At 48.5% G+C, this 15,569-nt stretch overlaps 1 protein-coding gene across 11 annotated transcripts in view; it reads right to left on the bottom strand.

The window, feature by feature from the left end:
* SDR39U1 (short chain dehydrogenase/reductase family 39U member 1) overlaps positions 1-15,569 on the bottom strand; it is a 2,065,420-nt gene that overhangs the window by 1,610,935 nt on the left and 438,916 nt on the right. For all 11 annotated transcript variants that reach the window (XM_069633774.1, XM_069633771.1, XM_069633773.1 and 8 more), the window contains one exon: positions 13,121-13,227. In XM_069633774.1, coding sequence (XP_069489875.1) covers positions 13,121-13,170 — 50 coding nt within the window. In that variant the 5' untranslated portion in view covers positions 13,171-13,227. The remainder of the gene's footprint in view (positions 1-13,120; positions 13,228-15,569) is intronic.

Raw genomic sequence — 15,569 nt, 5'->3', positions numbered from 1 at the left:
TAATTGAAGTTTTTATTGCCCCTCCAGTGAGTGTCCCAGCCTGCTATTGTCTCGACCCGGAGCAAAGACGAATGTCTGATGAGCTTGTGAAGTTTCTTTGTCCTGGTGCATTCAAAGTCTTTCAAGCTGGCAATTAGCGCTTTCTTGTCCCAGAAGTTTGAGGCGTCGCTCTTTCTCAAGGCTAGCAACTGGCAGAGCAAGTTTTTTTTATATAGCTTGCCAACTTAGCCTATGAGTTTTAGCTTTTGTTTTCTCATTTTACATCTTGACTTAAACCTGTGGAATCAAAACAGTTTATAGGTGTACTTTTACCAGCAACAAATCATTTTACGTTGCTAAGTAAGCAGGCCTTCACACAACAATTTACTTTTAAATAGGCGATTTTCCCTCTTCAGTCAGAAAAAGCACATTTTACTATTTCTTTAAATTCGGTTTTCATCTCCAGCAAATACACACTTTATGCAGCTGTAGTTCTTTTCTTGAGTGCTGGAGTTGTTTTGCAGCATGGATACATTTAAACAGGCATCTATTTAGGGTCTTTCTCGGAACAGCAGATTTTTAGATACTTTTGCAAAGAAAATAGACGCGTTTCCCGTGTAAAATGAAAACAAAGCCCCTGGTTGATTTTTCAAAGATACTTATGACAGGAGCTGTCATTCAAGAATTAGGCCTGGTTCTGCTGAGACACAATGGATGATCCTGGGCATTGCAGGGCCTTTTTTTAAATCACAGTGGTTCATAAGGACTGGACGAGTTTAGCGCCAAACAGCACTTTTAAAGGTTGAAAAAGGTGTCATTCTAAAGAGGAATTTTCGGTTTTCAGTAAAGTAATGCTGCCTCTTTCACTTCACTCCATGTTGAATGTTGCGGAGCACACTGGCACATTCTTGCAGTGAGTACTCTGTTCCACCCTACCTGAAATGTGTGTGGCAGGGTGGTGCAGCCATTTTCTGGTTGTTACCAAAACGCAGTTTAGAGATCCTGGTGCGCACAGGAGTCAGTGCAGTCATTTTGCTGTTTCTTGCACCACTGCAGCAAAGTGATGTAGTAAAGCACAGCTGAGTGGGTTAATTTATCCAACAGTAGTGAACTGGTGAGGCCCAGTATGGTTTCTTTCTTGAAGGAACCTGGGTTGGTAAGACCTTTTAATGAGTATCCCTTGCTATAACAGGTGTCGGCACAGTCTTGGGGAAAGGCAAGAACTAGTTCACGCCAGTCAATCCTGGGATTGTGGGTCTCCAGCCAGGGCATTCCCAATATCATCTGGAACTGAGGAGCACCGATGAGATTGAAGGTGATGTCCTCTTGGTGACCGTCCTGACACAGAAGCATGACCTTCTCGGTGAAGAGCATCACTGGGCCGGATGATATCCGAGATCCATCAACTGCTGTGATGTTTTCCGAAACCTGCTTCTGTCAGAGAGGAAGACCTATCCGGGTAGCCAGATCTTGGTCCATGAAATTTGCCACAGCCCCACTGTCAATGTATGCCTCTAAGGCATGTATTTTTGACGGTTGCTTGTGGTTTACCAGGAGCACAGGGATGTCTAGATGTGAGGTCTGTATAGGTTCCTTTTCACTGCTCGACAAGTAGACCCCTTCACCCTTGTCAGTTGCTCCAACTGCTTTCCTGGGTGGTTATACTGGGCATTCTCGGAGATAGTGACCTGCCTTACCACAGTACAAACAAAGCTGCTTCTGTCTACTTTTCTCCCTTTCTGCCTTGGTGAATGGGCTCTGCAAGCCTCCGATTTGCATTGGCTCTGACTGATCGTGGGATTTGGTTTGATTCTCACGGGGTCACACATAGACTGACTTCCCCTCGGCCTTGGCCCCGATCCATCTTCCGATCCTGCAATCTGTGATCGAGATGCACTGTCATGTCGATGTATTCAGCACATCTTTCCGGGGGTGTTACTACTTGAGCTAATACATCCTTAAATTCCCCTTGCAAGCCTCTGTAAAAGAGCCTAGTTCTTTTCTCCTCTGGCCAGTTGGTTTGTGCCATCAGACGATTGAAGGAAGCGATATATGTTAGTACATCTTGATTACCCTGCCGTAGTGATAACAGTTCATTGTCCTGATCCCACCCTTGAGTATGCCGTGCAAATAGTTTTTCCATTTCATGCTGGAAACCTCGAAAGTCTCAAAGCAAAGGATCATCCTGGTTTACCAAGGGTATTGACCAGTCCGCTGCACTACCTCCCAAATATGAGAGTACAAATGCCACTGTTGCTTGATCATTGGGGAATGCACCAGGTCTGCACAAGAAATGTAGGCGACATTGATTCATAAAGATGGCGTACTTATTCGTATCGCCTGTGAAGAGTTCTGGCGGGCCAGGGGAACCACCTGTACTGGTGTGTGCTGTGGAGGCGCAGCAGGAGGGGCACCTGGCCTACCTGTGCCTGGAGCATTTGCCTTGCTAGTTCACCTGTCCGCTCCCGGTTCACAATTAGATCCCTCCTCAGGGCATTGGTTTCCTGTCTTGAGGCATGAACTTCAGCCCGTAACTCTCCCAGTAATCGGGCCAACTGGTCTGTTTCAGAAGTTTCCATAACGCCCAGGCAGAGATTCGAAGAGGCTTCCCATTCTGTTACGTTCACATGGTCTCTGTGGAGGCCCTGGGGCACGGTTGCAGCCCTCCCGGGGGTGAGGTCGCCCGGGTCCGACTTCGCCCTCTGCGCTTATGTGGTGACTGGTGGTAATAGGTGATGCTGCTCAGGACTGCTCCTGTTGATTAGTTTTGGCGAGCACTCTGTCCTGCTGCTTCTGGCAGGGGCGCTTGTATGATCTGGACTGAGTTCCTTGACTGGTCCCTTGCACGTGGTAGTCCAATCCTGCTGTGACTAAGCCACTATACTTCAGGTAAGTGTTCCTGTTTGCCTTTGTCTTTCCTCATCTGTTTTTGTTGTATTGTAAAGTTTGTTGTCTTGTATTGCTGTCCGTTCCACTTTTGATGTTTGCTCTTTTGGTTTCTTCCCTTGCAGGTGATGTTGCCGGCCCGGCAGAAGCTGAGGAGCTAGAGGGGGCAGCCGGAGGGAATGAGGAACGAAGCTGCAATGGTACAGTAGCTGGTAAGTTAACTAGAGGGGGGGCGCGCGGGGTTCAAATGTAGCGCGGCCCTAGGACGGATGTTCTAACCATGTCTTTCTTCTTCTTCACAGGGTCCGAGTTTGTGGATGTGGTGCTGCGGCGTCTTGATCAAGATCACTGGATGTCAGGAGATGAGTCTGCAGATCAAGCGATGAAGCACTGGTTTCCTGGAAGAGAGTATGCAGGAGAACTCCTGGTAAAGGTAAGTAAACTGGTCCAAGCAGCGGTGAGCATCACATTGCACGCGAGTGCACAGTAATGCGAAGCACCAGCATTAAGGATGGAGCAGCTTATATAGCTGAGCTTCTGAAGCCACGCCCACCAGGTTCAGCCTGCCTGCCACACCCGATGAGTCAGCACATGAAGACCAGGCCTAGGAAGCCACACCCGATGAATCAGCACATGAGGATGCATCAGCTCCTGGAAAGCTCTTGTAAAATAAAAGCTCACCTGCACTGAAATAAAGTGTTCCTGCTCAATTCGCTATATGAGCCGACTGAGTCCAGCCAGGGCCCCTGTTTTTATGGGTCCCAAAGGGACATAAATGAGTCAAGTGACCCATTGCCCCATCACTAGATGGTGTGGTTTTTGTGTTATGGGGCCTGTGGCCATGACAAATTGTTAATATCATTCACTTTGTGGTGGTCTTACTTCGGTGCCCTACTTGGGCACTTTCCCTTTGGCAGTCTTTGATCACTTGCTTAGCCCATAAAGCTTCCTTTAGTTTTATATTCCACAAGTGTAAATACTTGATTTTGCTCTGCTTGGTATTTATCAGATATGGAATGTGCTCAATGGTTAAGTTTCATTAAGACATTGGGACTGGGCCCATTAATGAATAGAAATTAACAGTCTTGTTTAACTGGAGATAGTCGGAGGGTATCTCACAAGCCCAATGCTGGATCTCATAAGCAGACAAACCCTTGCTCCCGAATCCTATTAGGCAGATGAAAACCTATGCTAAAAGTTACAATGTTTGCCTTAAGAAGGCAGTGGATCCCCAAATGGATGTCAAAATACCCTCCGTCTCTTATTGTAAATAGCTTCCTAACAAAATGGTAGATTCCCTTCGGGGGCGTGGCCTGAGCCGATGCGCTAAATCCTAGCTGAATGGACCTCCCGCTGTGATCCTGCATTTATCCTCATAACAGCAGCAAAGACGCTTTGTACCAACCCAGGAACATAACCCCAAGCAGGGGAAAGTGGTGTCCACCTGCTGAACCCATCTTCCGGGAAAATCGGATCGCCACAATGACTGAATACCAAAATTGCAGGACCTCCCCCTGCGCTCCAAGATGGCGACCGCAGCAAAAGACGAATATTAATGGCTGGGCTCGGCTGAGGACATAATTGTCTCGGCCGCCCACAGAGACCGATCTGTCCTGCAATTTGCAAGTGCCCAGAAGGCGCGGTGTGCCCTGACCCCCAACCGAGCAACACTGGCGCAATCAACTCCTGGCCCCGCGGTCGACGAGGAGGCGACTTGCAACTTGGAGTCCCTCTGCCAGAACCTGCTGCATAGAGCACAGCATCATCCTGCTGCTCTGCGAGAGGCGGAGCCTGCAGCACCACCAACCCTGATCCCGGGGACTCTGCCGGAACATCACCGATGCTGCAAGGCTCCGGATCAGCAGGTACCTGTCACGCGCTAAGTGCGGGTGACTGCACTCAAACCCTGGGGCCTCGGCCAACACCGGATTATAGCGATCCCTGCTCTACAACGGCCCTCGCGTAGGTCACCATACATCTGGGCATATTCTGCTCAAAAGGGGCCTACCCCTTCCACTCTGCCTCACTCTCCTTCCCGGGCCCAAGCACCACGCCAGCAACCAGAACTGAGGGATATGCGCCAGGCAACCGGCTCCTGCGCTTATACCCAGCCCTAATACTAGCCACCAAGTGAAGGGGGTCGCTGGCCGCCGGCCCACCCCATGGGCCCATACCACATACAGACACATGTGGCCCTGCTAAAGCCCTAAAACCTCTACTGGACCAGACTTATAACTGGGCAAGAGCGCCTTGGCTTCTGCTTCCCACTACTTCCTTCCTCCCACCATTGTAGGAGCTGGGCTAATCTACCACCACATTGCAGAGATACATGAAACACAAACCAAGCATCCCACTGTCTGCACCCTGGTGGCGTGCCTAATTGAAGATTCAGCTGCTTTCAAACTACCCCACCACAGACTACACACCAACAAAGGAACCTCCCTGGGCCTCCCCGGGAACCATTCTGCAAGCACAGCTGGGCCCTCGCTGGACAGCGAGACGTAGCGCAATTAAGGTTGCTCGCCAAGCATCGCCACAACATGTCACCAACCAAGAACAAGAATAAGTCCATTACGATGGAATCTTTCATGGTGCAAGGAAAGAATATCAACGCTGAACAGGCCGAGAACCCTAAACAACTGATTGCCGCAACCCCATCGGACCCGCAAGAGATCCAAGTTCTTGCAACAATAGCGGCTCTGCGCACGTCCCTAGAGTCAAGGATAGATGAGGTCAAAATTGACGTGCAACTCCTCGGGTAAGACGTCAGACAACTAGCGGAGAGGGTCACATCTGAGGTGATGCTCCTACAAGAGACAGCAGACTCTACCTGGAACCTACACAAAAGGGTTAAGGATCTGGAGAAACGAAACATCATTCTGGAAATGCGTGCAGAAGGCACTGAAGGCAGATCGGGCAGAAACAACGTGAAGGTTCTGGGTATAAGCACCTCATACATCGAGAACCTATTACTCCAAGAGATTGGACCAGGCAAACTTTCACAAGAATTTGCTATCGAAAGAGCCCAACGATCACTTTAAAAGAGGCCTCCACCAGGATCACACCCACGACCAATGATTGCCAGAATCTAACTTCTGAGATCTGGAAGTCATCCTGCAGCACTCTAGAGAGGGGGGAAAGATAATACATGGAAGCTCTAATATCTCTATCTCTCTGTACTAATTATTTAAATTTTTGTTACATGCCAACTTGCCCGAAGGCCTCAGGGCGCACACGAAACAGACAAGACAGAAAGAAGGGGAGAAATACAGCACACAAAGAATCTAGATAAGGGGTGAATTAAAGAGGAAGGTTTTCAGCTTCCTCTTAAATACTGTGAGAGGGGGAATCTTTTCAAAATCAAGCGGGATGGCACTCCAGGTAGCAGGGGCCAGAACATTAAGCTTAGTCTTCCGGTACTTGGCAAGGTGGAATGGAGGTGGAGTACGTTTGGCCTGGTCTAGTGACCTGAGAGAGCGTGGGGGCACATACCGAGCGCCTGACGCGCTAAGGTAGACAGGAGCAGTGAGGGCCAAGCACTTGAAAGTGAGTAAGAATCTTAAATGAAAAGAGATGCCTCACGGGTAACCAGTGCAAGTTTCTTCTGTCTTCAGTAATGGACTGTCACCTGGGAATACCCAGTACTGCTCTCACAGCACCATTCTGTGTGACCTGGAGGGCAGCGAAATCAGACTGGGCAGTGCCAGCCAGCAGACTATTGCAATAGTTGAGGCGGGAGTTGACCAGGGCTAGGATGGCCATATTTTTTTGTAGACAGAAAACGGCGCATGTGGCCAAGAAGTTTGTTAATACGGCCACGTGATGCACGGGTCTTAGCTACATGCTGCCTCATAGAAAGTTTGACGTCACGGGTGACCCCTAGCGTTTTCCCGCTCTTATCCACTGGGATGATGGGGTTAGCGATGGTAAAGCTGGCATATTTCGGGGACTGATTTTTCAACATATGGCTGGAAGCGGTGATAAGAATCTCCATCTTCTCAGCGTTGAGGGCCATGGAGTTTGCTACCATCCAAGAGTGGATGGTTGAGTATATAGAATTGATGGCCAACGAATCTTGGGGGTAGGTGCCCGAGAGCTGAAGGATGACCTGGGTGTCATCAGCATAATTGGTATACCTGACACCCAGGTCATCAAGAATCTAAAGAAGCGGAAGAACATAAATGTTAAACAGTTGCGGAGAGAGTGAAGAACCCTGGGAAACACCACATGTGAATAAAACGGGGAAAAGCAGGCATCGTCCATGGCGACCCTGGCAGTACAGGCACCCAAGAAAGAGATGAGCCATTGTGTGGCTGTGCTGGAGCAGCCCACCAGTGACTGCAACCTTGTCGCCAGCATTTTGTGGTAGACCAGGTCAAAGGCAGCCGACAGGTCGAGCAACGTAAGAAAGGCTGGGTGACCCTGATCGATAATAGCAGAGAGATTAGACTCAAGGTTGAGCATGGTGGTCTCCGTGCCATGTCGAGCACGACCGCCGGATTGACATGGACCCAATGTGGCGTTTTCCTCCATGAATCTCTGTAGCTGTAATCCAGGCCTCTCTGAGATCAGTGGGAACCAGACCCTCGAGGAAAGACTGATTGACCAGTTTAGTGACCCAAGGGTATCGAGGCAACTAACCAAGAACCTTGAGGGATAAGAATCCCCTTGCATGTGATGGGTTTCATGTTGACAATGATCTGGGTGATTAGTACATGGGGTAAGGGAGAAAATAGGCTTGGTCGAGACAGGAGGGTTAGAAGGGGGGCTGCATGGTGAAAGGGACGTGGGGGTGGGGGTGGAAGCGTTATGAGAAATGCTAGACTGGATGGGAGGCAACTTTGGCAGTGAAAGTGTCATGAATGGTTTGACACCAGGCATAGTCCTGGCATGGTGCAATTGTAGGGTGCCGCTTGTTATTGAAGTCCCTTAGAATGGCAAAGAGTTCCTTAGTACTTGACTAGGCCTGTAGTATTCTTTTATTAGAAGAAGAAGATTTGGCTTGGGTCAGAGCAGCCTTCACATTTTTCATGCCAGTTTGTAGGAGGCCAGGGTAACTGGTGTAGGCTGTACCCCAAGAGTCCAAAAAAACAGGAATTCGTTCATCCCTATGAAAGCAAGGCTGAGACAGCTGAATCTCAAACACATGCTGCTGTACCCTGTAAGACTTAAAAGTCCTCTACAAAGGAAAATCACAATTTTTAGAGAGCCCAGAAGCAGCCGCCGCCATGTGGGTGGACCACAACAACCACTCTAACAAAAATGACTGGGATCCTTGATGAACGACGACGCAGAAGCTATTTGCAACAAAGACGGATCTGGATTTTGGGCCTTGTTGGGAGTACTAACTACACAATACGGCCAACCGTCCCTCAACTTGTGTCAAACACCTGTCTCCACTGGCGGTGGAAGGAGGGGGGATACTGGAACTGCCCAAGGCTGGTCAGACTTTCCTAACTACACAAGGAGAAAGCCGCTGCTGCAACCACCTGTTATACCACCGGCAGGAGCGGAGCCCAGAAATCTTCTGTTGGTCTCCACCACTCGTTCCACAAGTTACAGGGGACCTTCAGTTCGTAACTGGACACCCCCCCTCGGTACACAATGGCTGGATCAGGCCTTGTAGGTACCGGGCCGCCTGAACAACCAGACGTTGGACACCATGTTCAAGTTTTAGTTTTGTTTTTACTGTTATTATAGGTTATCCATTCAAGATGACGGGCACTAAAAAGGTTGATTTGGGGTACCTGTAAGGTTCATGCTAGCTTTGAGATCCTGGCGAACTTTACTTCAAACTGGGTTACTGGGGTAAGGCAGTGATGCGTTCACTGGAGAACAGTGATACAGGTTGCGAGAGGGCTACCCTCTACATAATGTGATGTCTACCTCCATAAGAATAATGTCTTGGATCCTACCTTTGTAGGAATAAGACTAAAAGCCTACATAAGACGTAGAAAGATATCAATAGTGCTGCTCCAGGAGACATATCTGCTTCCAGAGGGACAGGAGGCATTACTGTCCCACTGGGAAGGGACTGGGTATGGAGCCACTTATTCCAGATTTGCTAGAGGATTGCTCACCTGGATCAACGGCACACTACCCTTTTTACTAGACAAAGAAAGACAAGGAGGGAAGATACTTGCTTGTTAGGCAGTATCTCAAACATAGTGAGGTCTGCATAGCAAATTCATACTTCCCAAACCACAAGAACCCGACCCACACACCTTGTATAAATTAGTAACTGCCAGGAGCAAAGACCTTGTCCTGTGGCACAAAGATTTTAATTGTGCACGGGACCCTGTACTGGACACATCCTTCCCACTGAACAATAACCCCTCCCCAGCCACTACCGCGCTGAATGCGAAACGGACAGACCTCAACTTGGGTGACGTCTGAAGAGAAATACACTGAGGCAGCATAGGCTTCTTCTCCCCATAAACCATGCAAACAAATTGACTATTTCTTTATGGGTTCACTACATTTACCAGAGATCATTAACGCGGAATACATGGGCCACACAATGTTGGACCACTCCTCCTGGTGATCGAGTGGTGCCTTGTGTACACTAGACATACTATCCCGGCATGGTGCCTACCTACCGGAGCACTAACGGATGTAGCCTTAAAAAAAATTCACTCTCAGACTTCCTAATTGACTTCCTTGAGAATAATGTTGGGAGCTTGAACAGTTGGGGCACTATTTTGGAGGTCATGAAAGTAGTGACCAGAGGTGAGGTAATTGCCATGGCACAGGGGCATCCGTTGGGTTTTACGCAAGACCTTGGAATCCATAGATGAAGAAATTAAGACACTAGAAACCCAATATCTGGGCCAGCTATCCACTGAAGAAAATCTAAAAGACGCACAATCTAGGTGTCGTGATGCCTGGCAAACACTGTCTAAATTTGACTATGAGGTCCGGACCGCCCAAGCACACATGGGGAGGGACAAGCCTGGGAGACTTCTGGCATGGCTTTGCAAACGGGAACACCCTAGATCACAGACGTCGCTTCACGACGAATGCGGGATCCCCTGTAGATCCCAGCTGACAAATAACGCCACTGTTGCCTCCTTCTATGCACAATTATACAAGCATGATAACCCAATTGCCCAAAAGGAACCTGGCGAGGTGTTCTCCCAGATACGCCTCCCAAAACTCTCCGTCACTCAGCGAGACTCTCTGGACTTACCCATCTCTGAGGAATTGAATAAGGCCATTGCTTCCTTGCCCTCCGGGAAGATCCTGGGCACGGATGGACTCCCCTCCAAATTTTACAAGGCTTTCTCTGCCACCATGACCCCTACACTTCTAAAAGTCTTCACAGAGGCCTACGACACAGGCGCACTCCCAGCTAGCATGAGGGAAACTCTTGTGATACCTATCCTTAAGCCTGGGAAACCAGCAGACAGGTGTGACTCATACTGACTGCTGGCAATGCTAAACTGTGACAAAGATACTCAGACAGTGCTAAGACACATTTGCACAGTCATCACACCGCTAATACAAACAGACCAGACAGGTTTTGTCCCGGGGCGCAACATAGCCCTGAACCTCAGAAGACTCCAACACATCATTGACCAGACCCACACCCGCACAGAATATTTGGTGGCTTCCCTGGATGCCACTAAGGCACTTGACTCAGTCTACTGGGAGTGGCTGCTCCCATCACTGGGAAACTTCGGGCTAGGCCCGGCATTCATTCATTGAGCCAAACTTGTATACACCTCCCCGACGGCTAGATTAAAGTCTGGCAAGCAAATATCAGAAACATGGAATATTCAAAGCGGTACCTGCCAAGGCTGCCCACTTTCACCCATGTTATACATACTGGCAATGGAACCCATAGCGGCCTATATGCGCCAAGAATACTTGGAGGCGGGCATAACAGGCAACACTAAGCACTTGATATCACTCTACGCAGACGATGCCTTATTTTACCTACGTGAACCACAACATAACATTCCTATTATCCTAAACGTACTTGATAGGTTTGCCGAGCTATCTAGGATTTCGTTTAGAAACAAATCCAGCCTTTTTCCACAAGCTGGCCTCCGCTAGACGGACCCGGCTGCTTTACCAATTTGGGACTACCTTGGGAACCTGAATCATTTAGATACCCAGGAATCCGGATTGCACACACACACCTAAAGAAATGCACAGTTGCAACACGGTCCGGATGCTGGGGGGCCTGGAGAAATCCATGTCCTTCTGGTCCAAACTGCCGCTATCATTCATGGGCAGAATTGCCATTAGCAAAATGATAGTGCTCCCAAGATTTTTTTACGGCTTTAAGAATGTCCATTACTATATAGAAACAGCTTTCTTTTGCCGCCTAGGCTCAGTAATTAGAGACTGCATATGGGGTACTGGTCGCAGTAGGCTAGCCCTCAGCGTGTTGCAACTACCCTACAGAGATGGTCTGGGTACAGCTAGCTAATTTTGAACTTTACTACCAACTAAGTTTTGTTGCAAAGCGGCTAGCGGAACCACCTACATCAGAATCGCAGTTGTTATAGCAGCTGGTGTTTCCAGCCAGGCTCAGCGAAACCCTGAGGCTCCCGGTGAACTGTGCGAGTACTATCCCAATGTTGGTCAGACTAGGCAGACATATATGGCACAGGGCAATGAAGCACCTAAAAACATGCAGCCCATACACACCTAATGTTCCAATAATCACTGATGTGTGCACAATGAGGTTACACATGGGAGCTGCTAGACTCTGGGAAGAATGGAGGGTCTTTACATAGGGGTACATGTACGAGAATGGTCAGTTCAGAGAAAATGATAACCTGTCGCAACAGACAGGCCTACCCAAGGGCCAATTTTTGCAATACATGAGAGTGAAAAGCGTAGCCAGGCGCAAATGGGAGGAGTGGCCCGTAGAACCAGAGGAAACTGGAATCCTGCCCTAATGTACCTACTGGAGGACAGGTGGAGGCCAGTGTCTAGATTACATAACCTCCTGATGGAAAGCATTGGCGTCAGAGATACCAAACTAAAGCAAAAATGGGAGGCATACCTGGGTTCGATCATTACTGACTCTGAGTGGGAGCGTGCGCTTACCTCCCCTAAACAGGTATCCCGAAATGCCAGGTTTAAATTGCTCAAATTGAACATGCTACACTGCACATACTTGACTCCCAACAGGGTTGCCAAATTTAACACCTAAGCTTCCTCCCGTTGCCCCCGATTCCACCAAGAGAAGGCAGACTTTAAACACGTGTTTTGGACCTGTATAATTGTACAGCCCTTCTGGTTTCAAATTGAACAGGCTTGTAGGACAGTGGCAGTCATTAGGTACTCCTGGAGCCCACTAGAGGGATTACTGTGAACGTATCCAAGACAAAGTAAATAAACACACTGTTAGATTCATGGATTTGGCATGTACAGTTGCGAAAAGGCAAATTGTTATGCAATGGAAATCCCCACAGGGCCCAGAGTACAAATGTTGGTTGCACGCCTAACATTTGGAGTGAAGCGGAGATATGGGCCTGGGAAAACTCTGCATCAACTCTGGCAGGGAATCTTGGCGACACCCACGAGGCCTGGAAAGCATTAGTAGATGCTATGTTCCATTCACAAGACGACAAACCGCCAGGAAGCTACAAGGGCACTACGACATACAACGAAATAGCAAGATTATTGCCCATAGTAAACCTTGTCAGGAAGCCCCTGCCTGTCAACTGAACCTTGACAAGGCCTTATATCTGTTGATCACCCCACACCTGGCCAGACTTGAACCTGACTCAAAACTGAATGTCGTCTGCGGTTTGTACCAACTGTTGCATAGGTCATTTGATTTGCTACAAGCATGCACAGTAATGTAATCGATCACTAACCTGGCACCCAGGACTTGCTGCATTTGCCAGATTACACTTGCAGAAATGTAAATCGTAAGGTTCTATAAATAACAAAATGGACATGACTTTTCGGCCCAGTGCTACATTGCTGGGCAATAAGCCTCTTGTAAACCAGTACTGCTAATTTTATCAGAGCCCCTGCACAAACTGACTACCCCACCCCAGCCAAAGGAAGAGTCCTACTTGTATGGTATGCTTGTTTGTTGTTTTGTTATTTAGTTATATTGGCTTTTTGTATCGGCTGCGGGAAATAGTCGAGACCTGTTTACATAATTTCCTTTATTGCTGGAAGTCATTGTAATGATTAAACTGTAACTTGAAAATGTCAGTAAACAACGTTTTAAATAAATATAGTAGATTCCATTCATCAGACTGATCTTTACACTCTTCCTTACCCAGGTGATCCGTCCTTCTCCTGGCTGTCGAGAAACGACTGTGACCTCATGACCTCTGCTCTTCAGCAAGCGTGTTAAGGCCCGTCCCAGAAATCCTGTTCCGCCACCTAATGAGACAAATGGACATGTACTAAGATGGTTGGGAGCCTGAAACCTTTTACTATAAACTGCAATTTATTGAAAGTGCAGCAATATGCAAAATAGCACAATGGTATAGCAAGGCATGTTCTCATCATTTAGTAGTAAATCGATCATCTACAACAAAGTGTGTTGTGCTTGTCGACCCACCACATACCAAAACCCTGTATGATTTTCACCATGGCTGACAAAACTATAGATTTCGAATTAACTGAAGTCTATGCATTTCCCTGAACGTACATACTCCTTGCCAATATAGTGAAAATCTGATTTCTTTCTGTTTGCTAGGTCCATGAGCTCAGCCTTAAAAAGGAGCAGAAATTGATTGTGTGTTCATAAAAAAAAAAGGTTGACTGCAGCGATCAACTCAGGGTGTGAGCAGATCTAGGTTTTCCATTTTTTTAGAGCATTAAGGGGATCATTTTGGAAAACCCTGTAAATATAGCCAACAGGACCGGTTACGTTTACACTTTGCCGTGCACATGATGAAAATTACACAGATGGATATAGGTACCTGTTTCGACCAGAGTGAAAAAGGGGGGTGTCAAGTGGAGGTATACTTGCTTTTATTGCTCCCTTTTGGACTCCGTTGTGCAAATTGAGTAAACGCTTTCTGTCATTTATGCACGGCAGGCAGCATTTATGATGGGTTCCTATGGCCTACGCTTGCTATATGCTGGTGCAAAAAGCAAGTGGATGCCATAGGAATGCACAGCATTTAACACGCTGGTGTGAATGCTAGAATACTTGTATAGCAGAGTGGAAGGGGGAGGCGGAAATTCGGAATTGTAAATTATGATCCATGCCCCCTCTCTGTTATACAAATACAGTACAATGAGTAACGTAGGGGCGTGGCCAACCGAGGACATGGATGGATGCCTCTTCTATGGGCTCAGAGTGCTGCATCTGCCACGAGGTCCCCTAATCTCCTAAAAGTGACAGAGTAAAGCACAGAGACTCCAGGGAGGCGGGTTTCGGGAACAGTCTGATCAGAAGACATGAAAGTTTAATCTGTACTGTTGGGTGCTGGGCCGAGAGCGATGCGTCGAAACTTGCCGCCCGCCAGAGACAAGATGGCAGACGGATATGATTACAGCGAGTAGCCCCGGGTGGGCTCAGACTTCGATATAAGCAGATGCTGTGCAGTTTGCTGGTCGATTAATCTGTCCCACGAAGGAAGACTTGACCCTAGTCCCCTGTGGAGCCCCAGCAGTGAAGAGGAATTGGTGGAGTAGAGCGGAGTGGCGACCGAAGACAAAACAAGGCCCTTTTCATGTCTCCCTGTGCATCGGGGGACGGGTGTAGCAGAAGCGCAGCAGAAGGGAAGTGAATGAGGTGTCTGGATCCCCGGAGGCAAGTAAACAGCCACGGATCTGAGAGAAGCTGTGCAGGGGTGGCAAAGAAACGGGTAATCGCTGTGCCCAGACGAGGAAGGACCCGTGGATGGACTGAATCTCAGCCGGGCGGCCCCAGACTGCTTGGCGATCCCGACCTGAAACTGGGCTACTCAGACGGTGAACAAGGAGGGGGTGAGTTATTCTCCTTTCCTCTGTGGTTGTTCGGGCAAGAGCGGCGAGTGGAGAGAGACAGGTGGTCTTGGAAGGGCTCATTTGATATGAAAGTGGGACCCATTGCCCCCATGAAAGACGCGTGCATGTGTAGATTGCTGATCTTGGCATTTTGGCTCAACCAACAGGAGGGATTGGGGACGCCAGTGACCTCACATCAGGGCATTGAAATTTAGGGAACCAAGGTTGTACATGGAAGATAGTGAGCATCTGACTCGGGACGCCCTCACCAAGAAGAAGGGAATCGGGGGCGCACACAAGCCTAGGCAATCGTATGGTGGAGAGCTTTTGGTGGTAAACACTTGAGGGCTCGCAAACGAGGCAAAGGGAGTACCTGGAAGGGGTGCAACCCCCTAAGAGGGGAGGGAGAACTATGTCACAGCAACCAGCCGAGCAGAAGGGGGCCCCTCTCTGGAGACATCAGGACCATGATGCAGGGGCAGGAAGGCTCTAAACGCAACCAACAGACGGCGGATCAGATCCATTGCCCCCCCCCCGAACCCGCACCTGGAACTGGAGCATCCACCTATGAGGAGATCAGATCGGCAGAAGACATTGGAAGAGATTTTTAAAAAGCAAGAAAAGACAACGCTACCATCTTGAGCAAATTGATCGCTGATCTCAATAAGCATGTGCAGGCACTAGAGAAGCAGATGGACAAGGCAGAAACAGCTTTGCGTGAGCAGGGGTATGAGCAGGACTAATTGGCCAAGCGAATGGGCAGCCTGGAGTAACAACAAGAG

This window comes from Ambystoma mexicanum, chromosome 13 (assembly GCF_040938575.1).
Source record: "Ambystoma mexicanum isolate Mex_15411 chromosome 13, UKY_AmexF1_1, whole genome shotgun sequence".
Classification (NCBI taxonomy): Eukaryota; Metazoa; Chordata; class Amphibia; order Caudata; family Ambystomatidae; genus Ambystoma; species Ambystoma mexicanum.
Note: the sequence above shows the minus strand (reverse complement) of the source record. Positions and strands in the feature narration are given on the sequence as shown.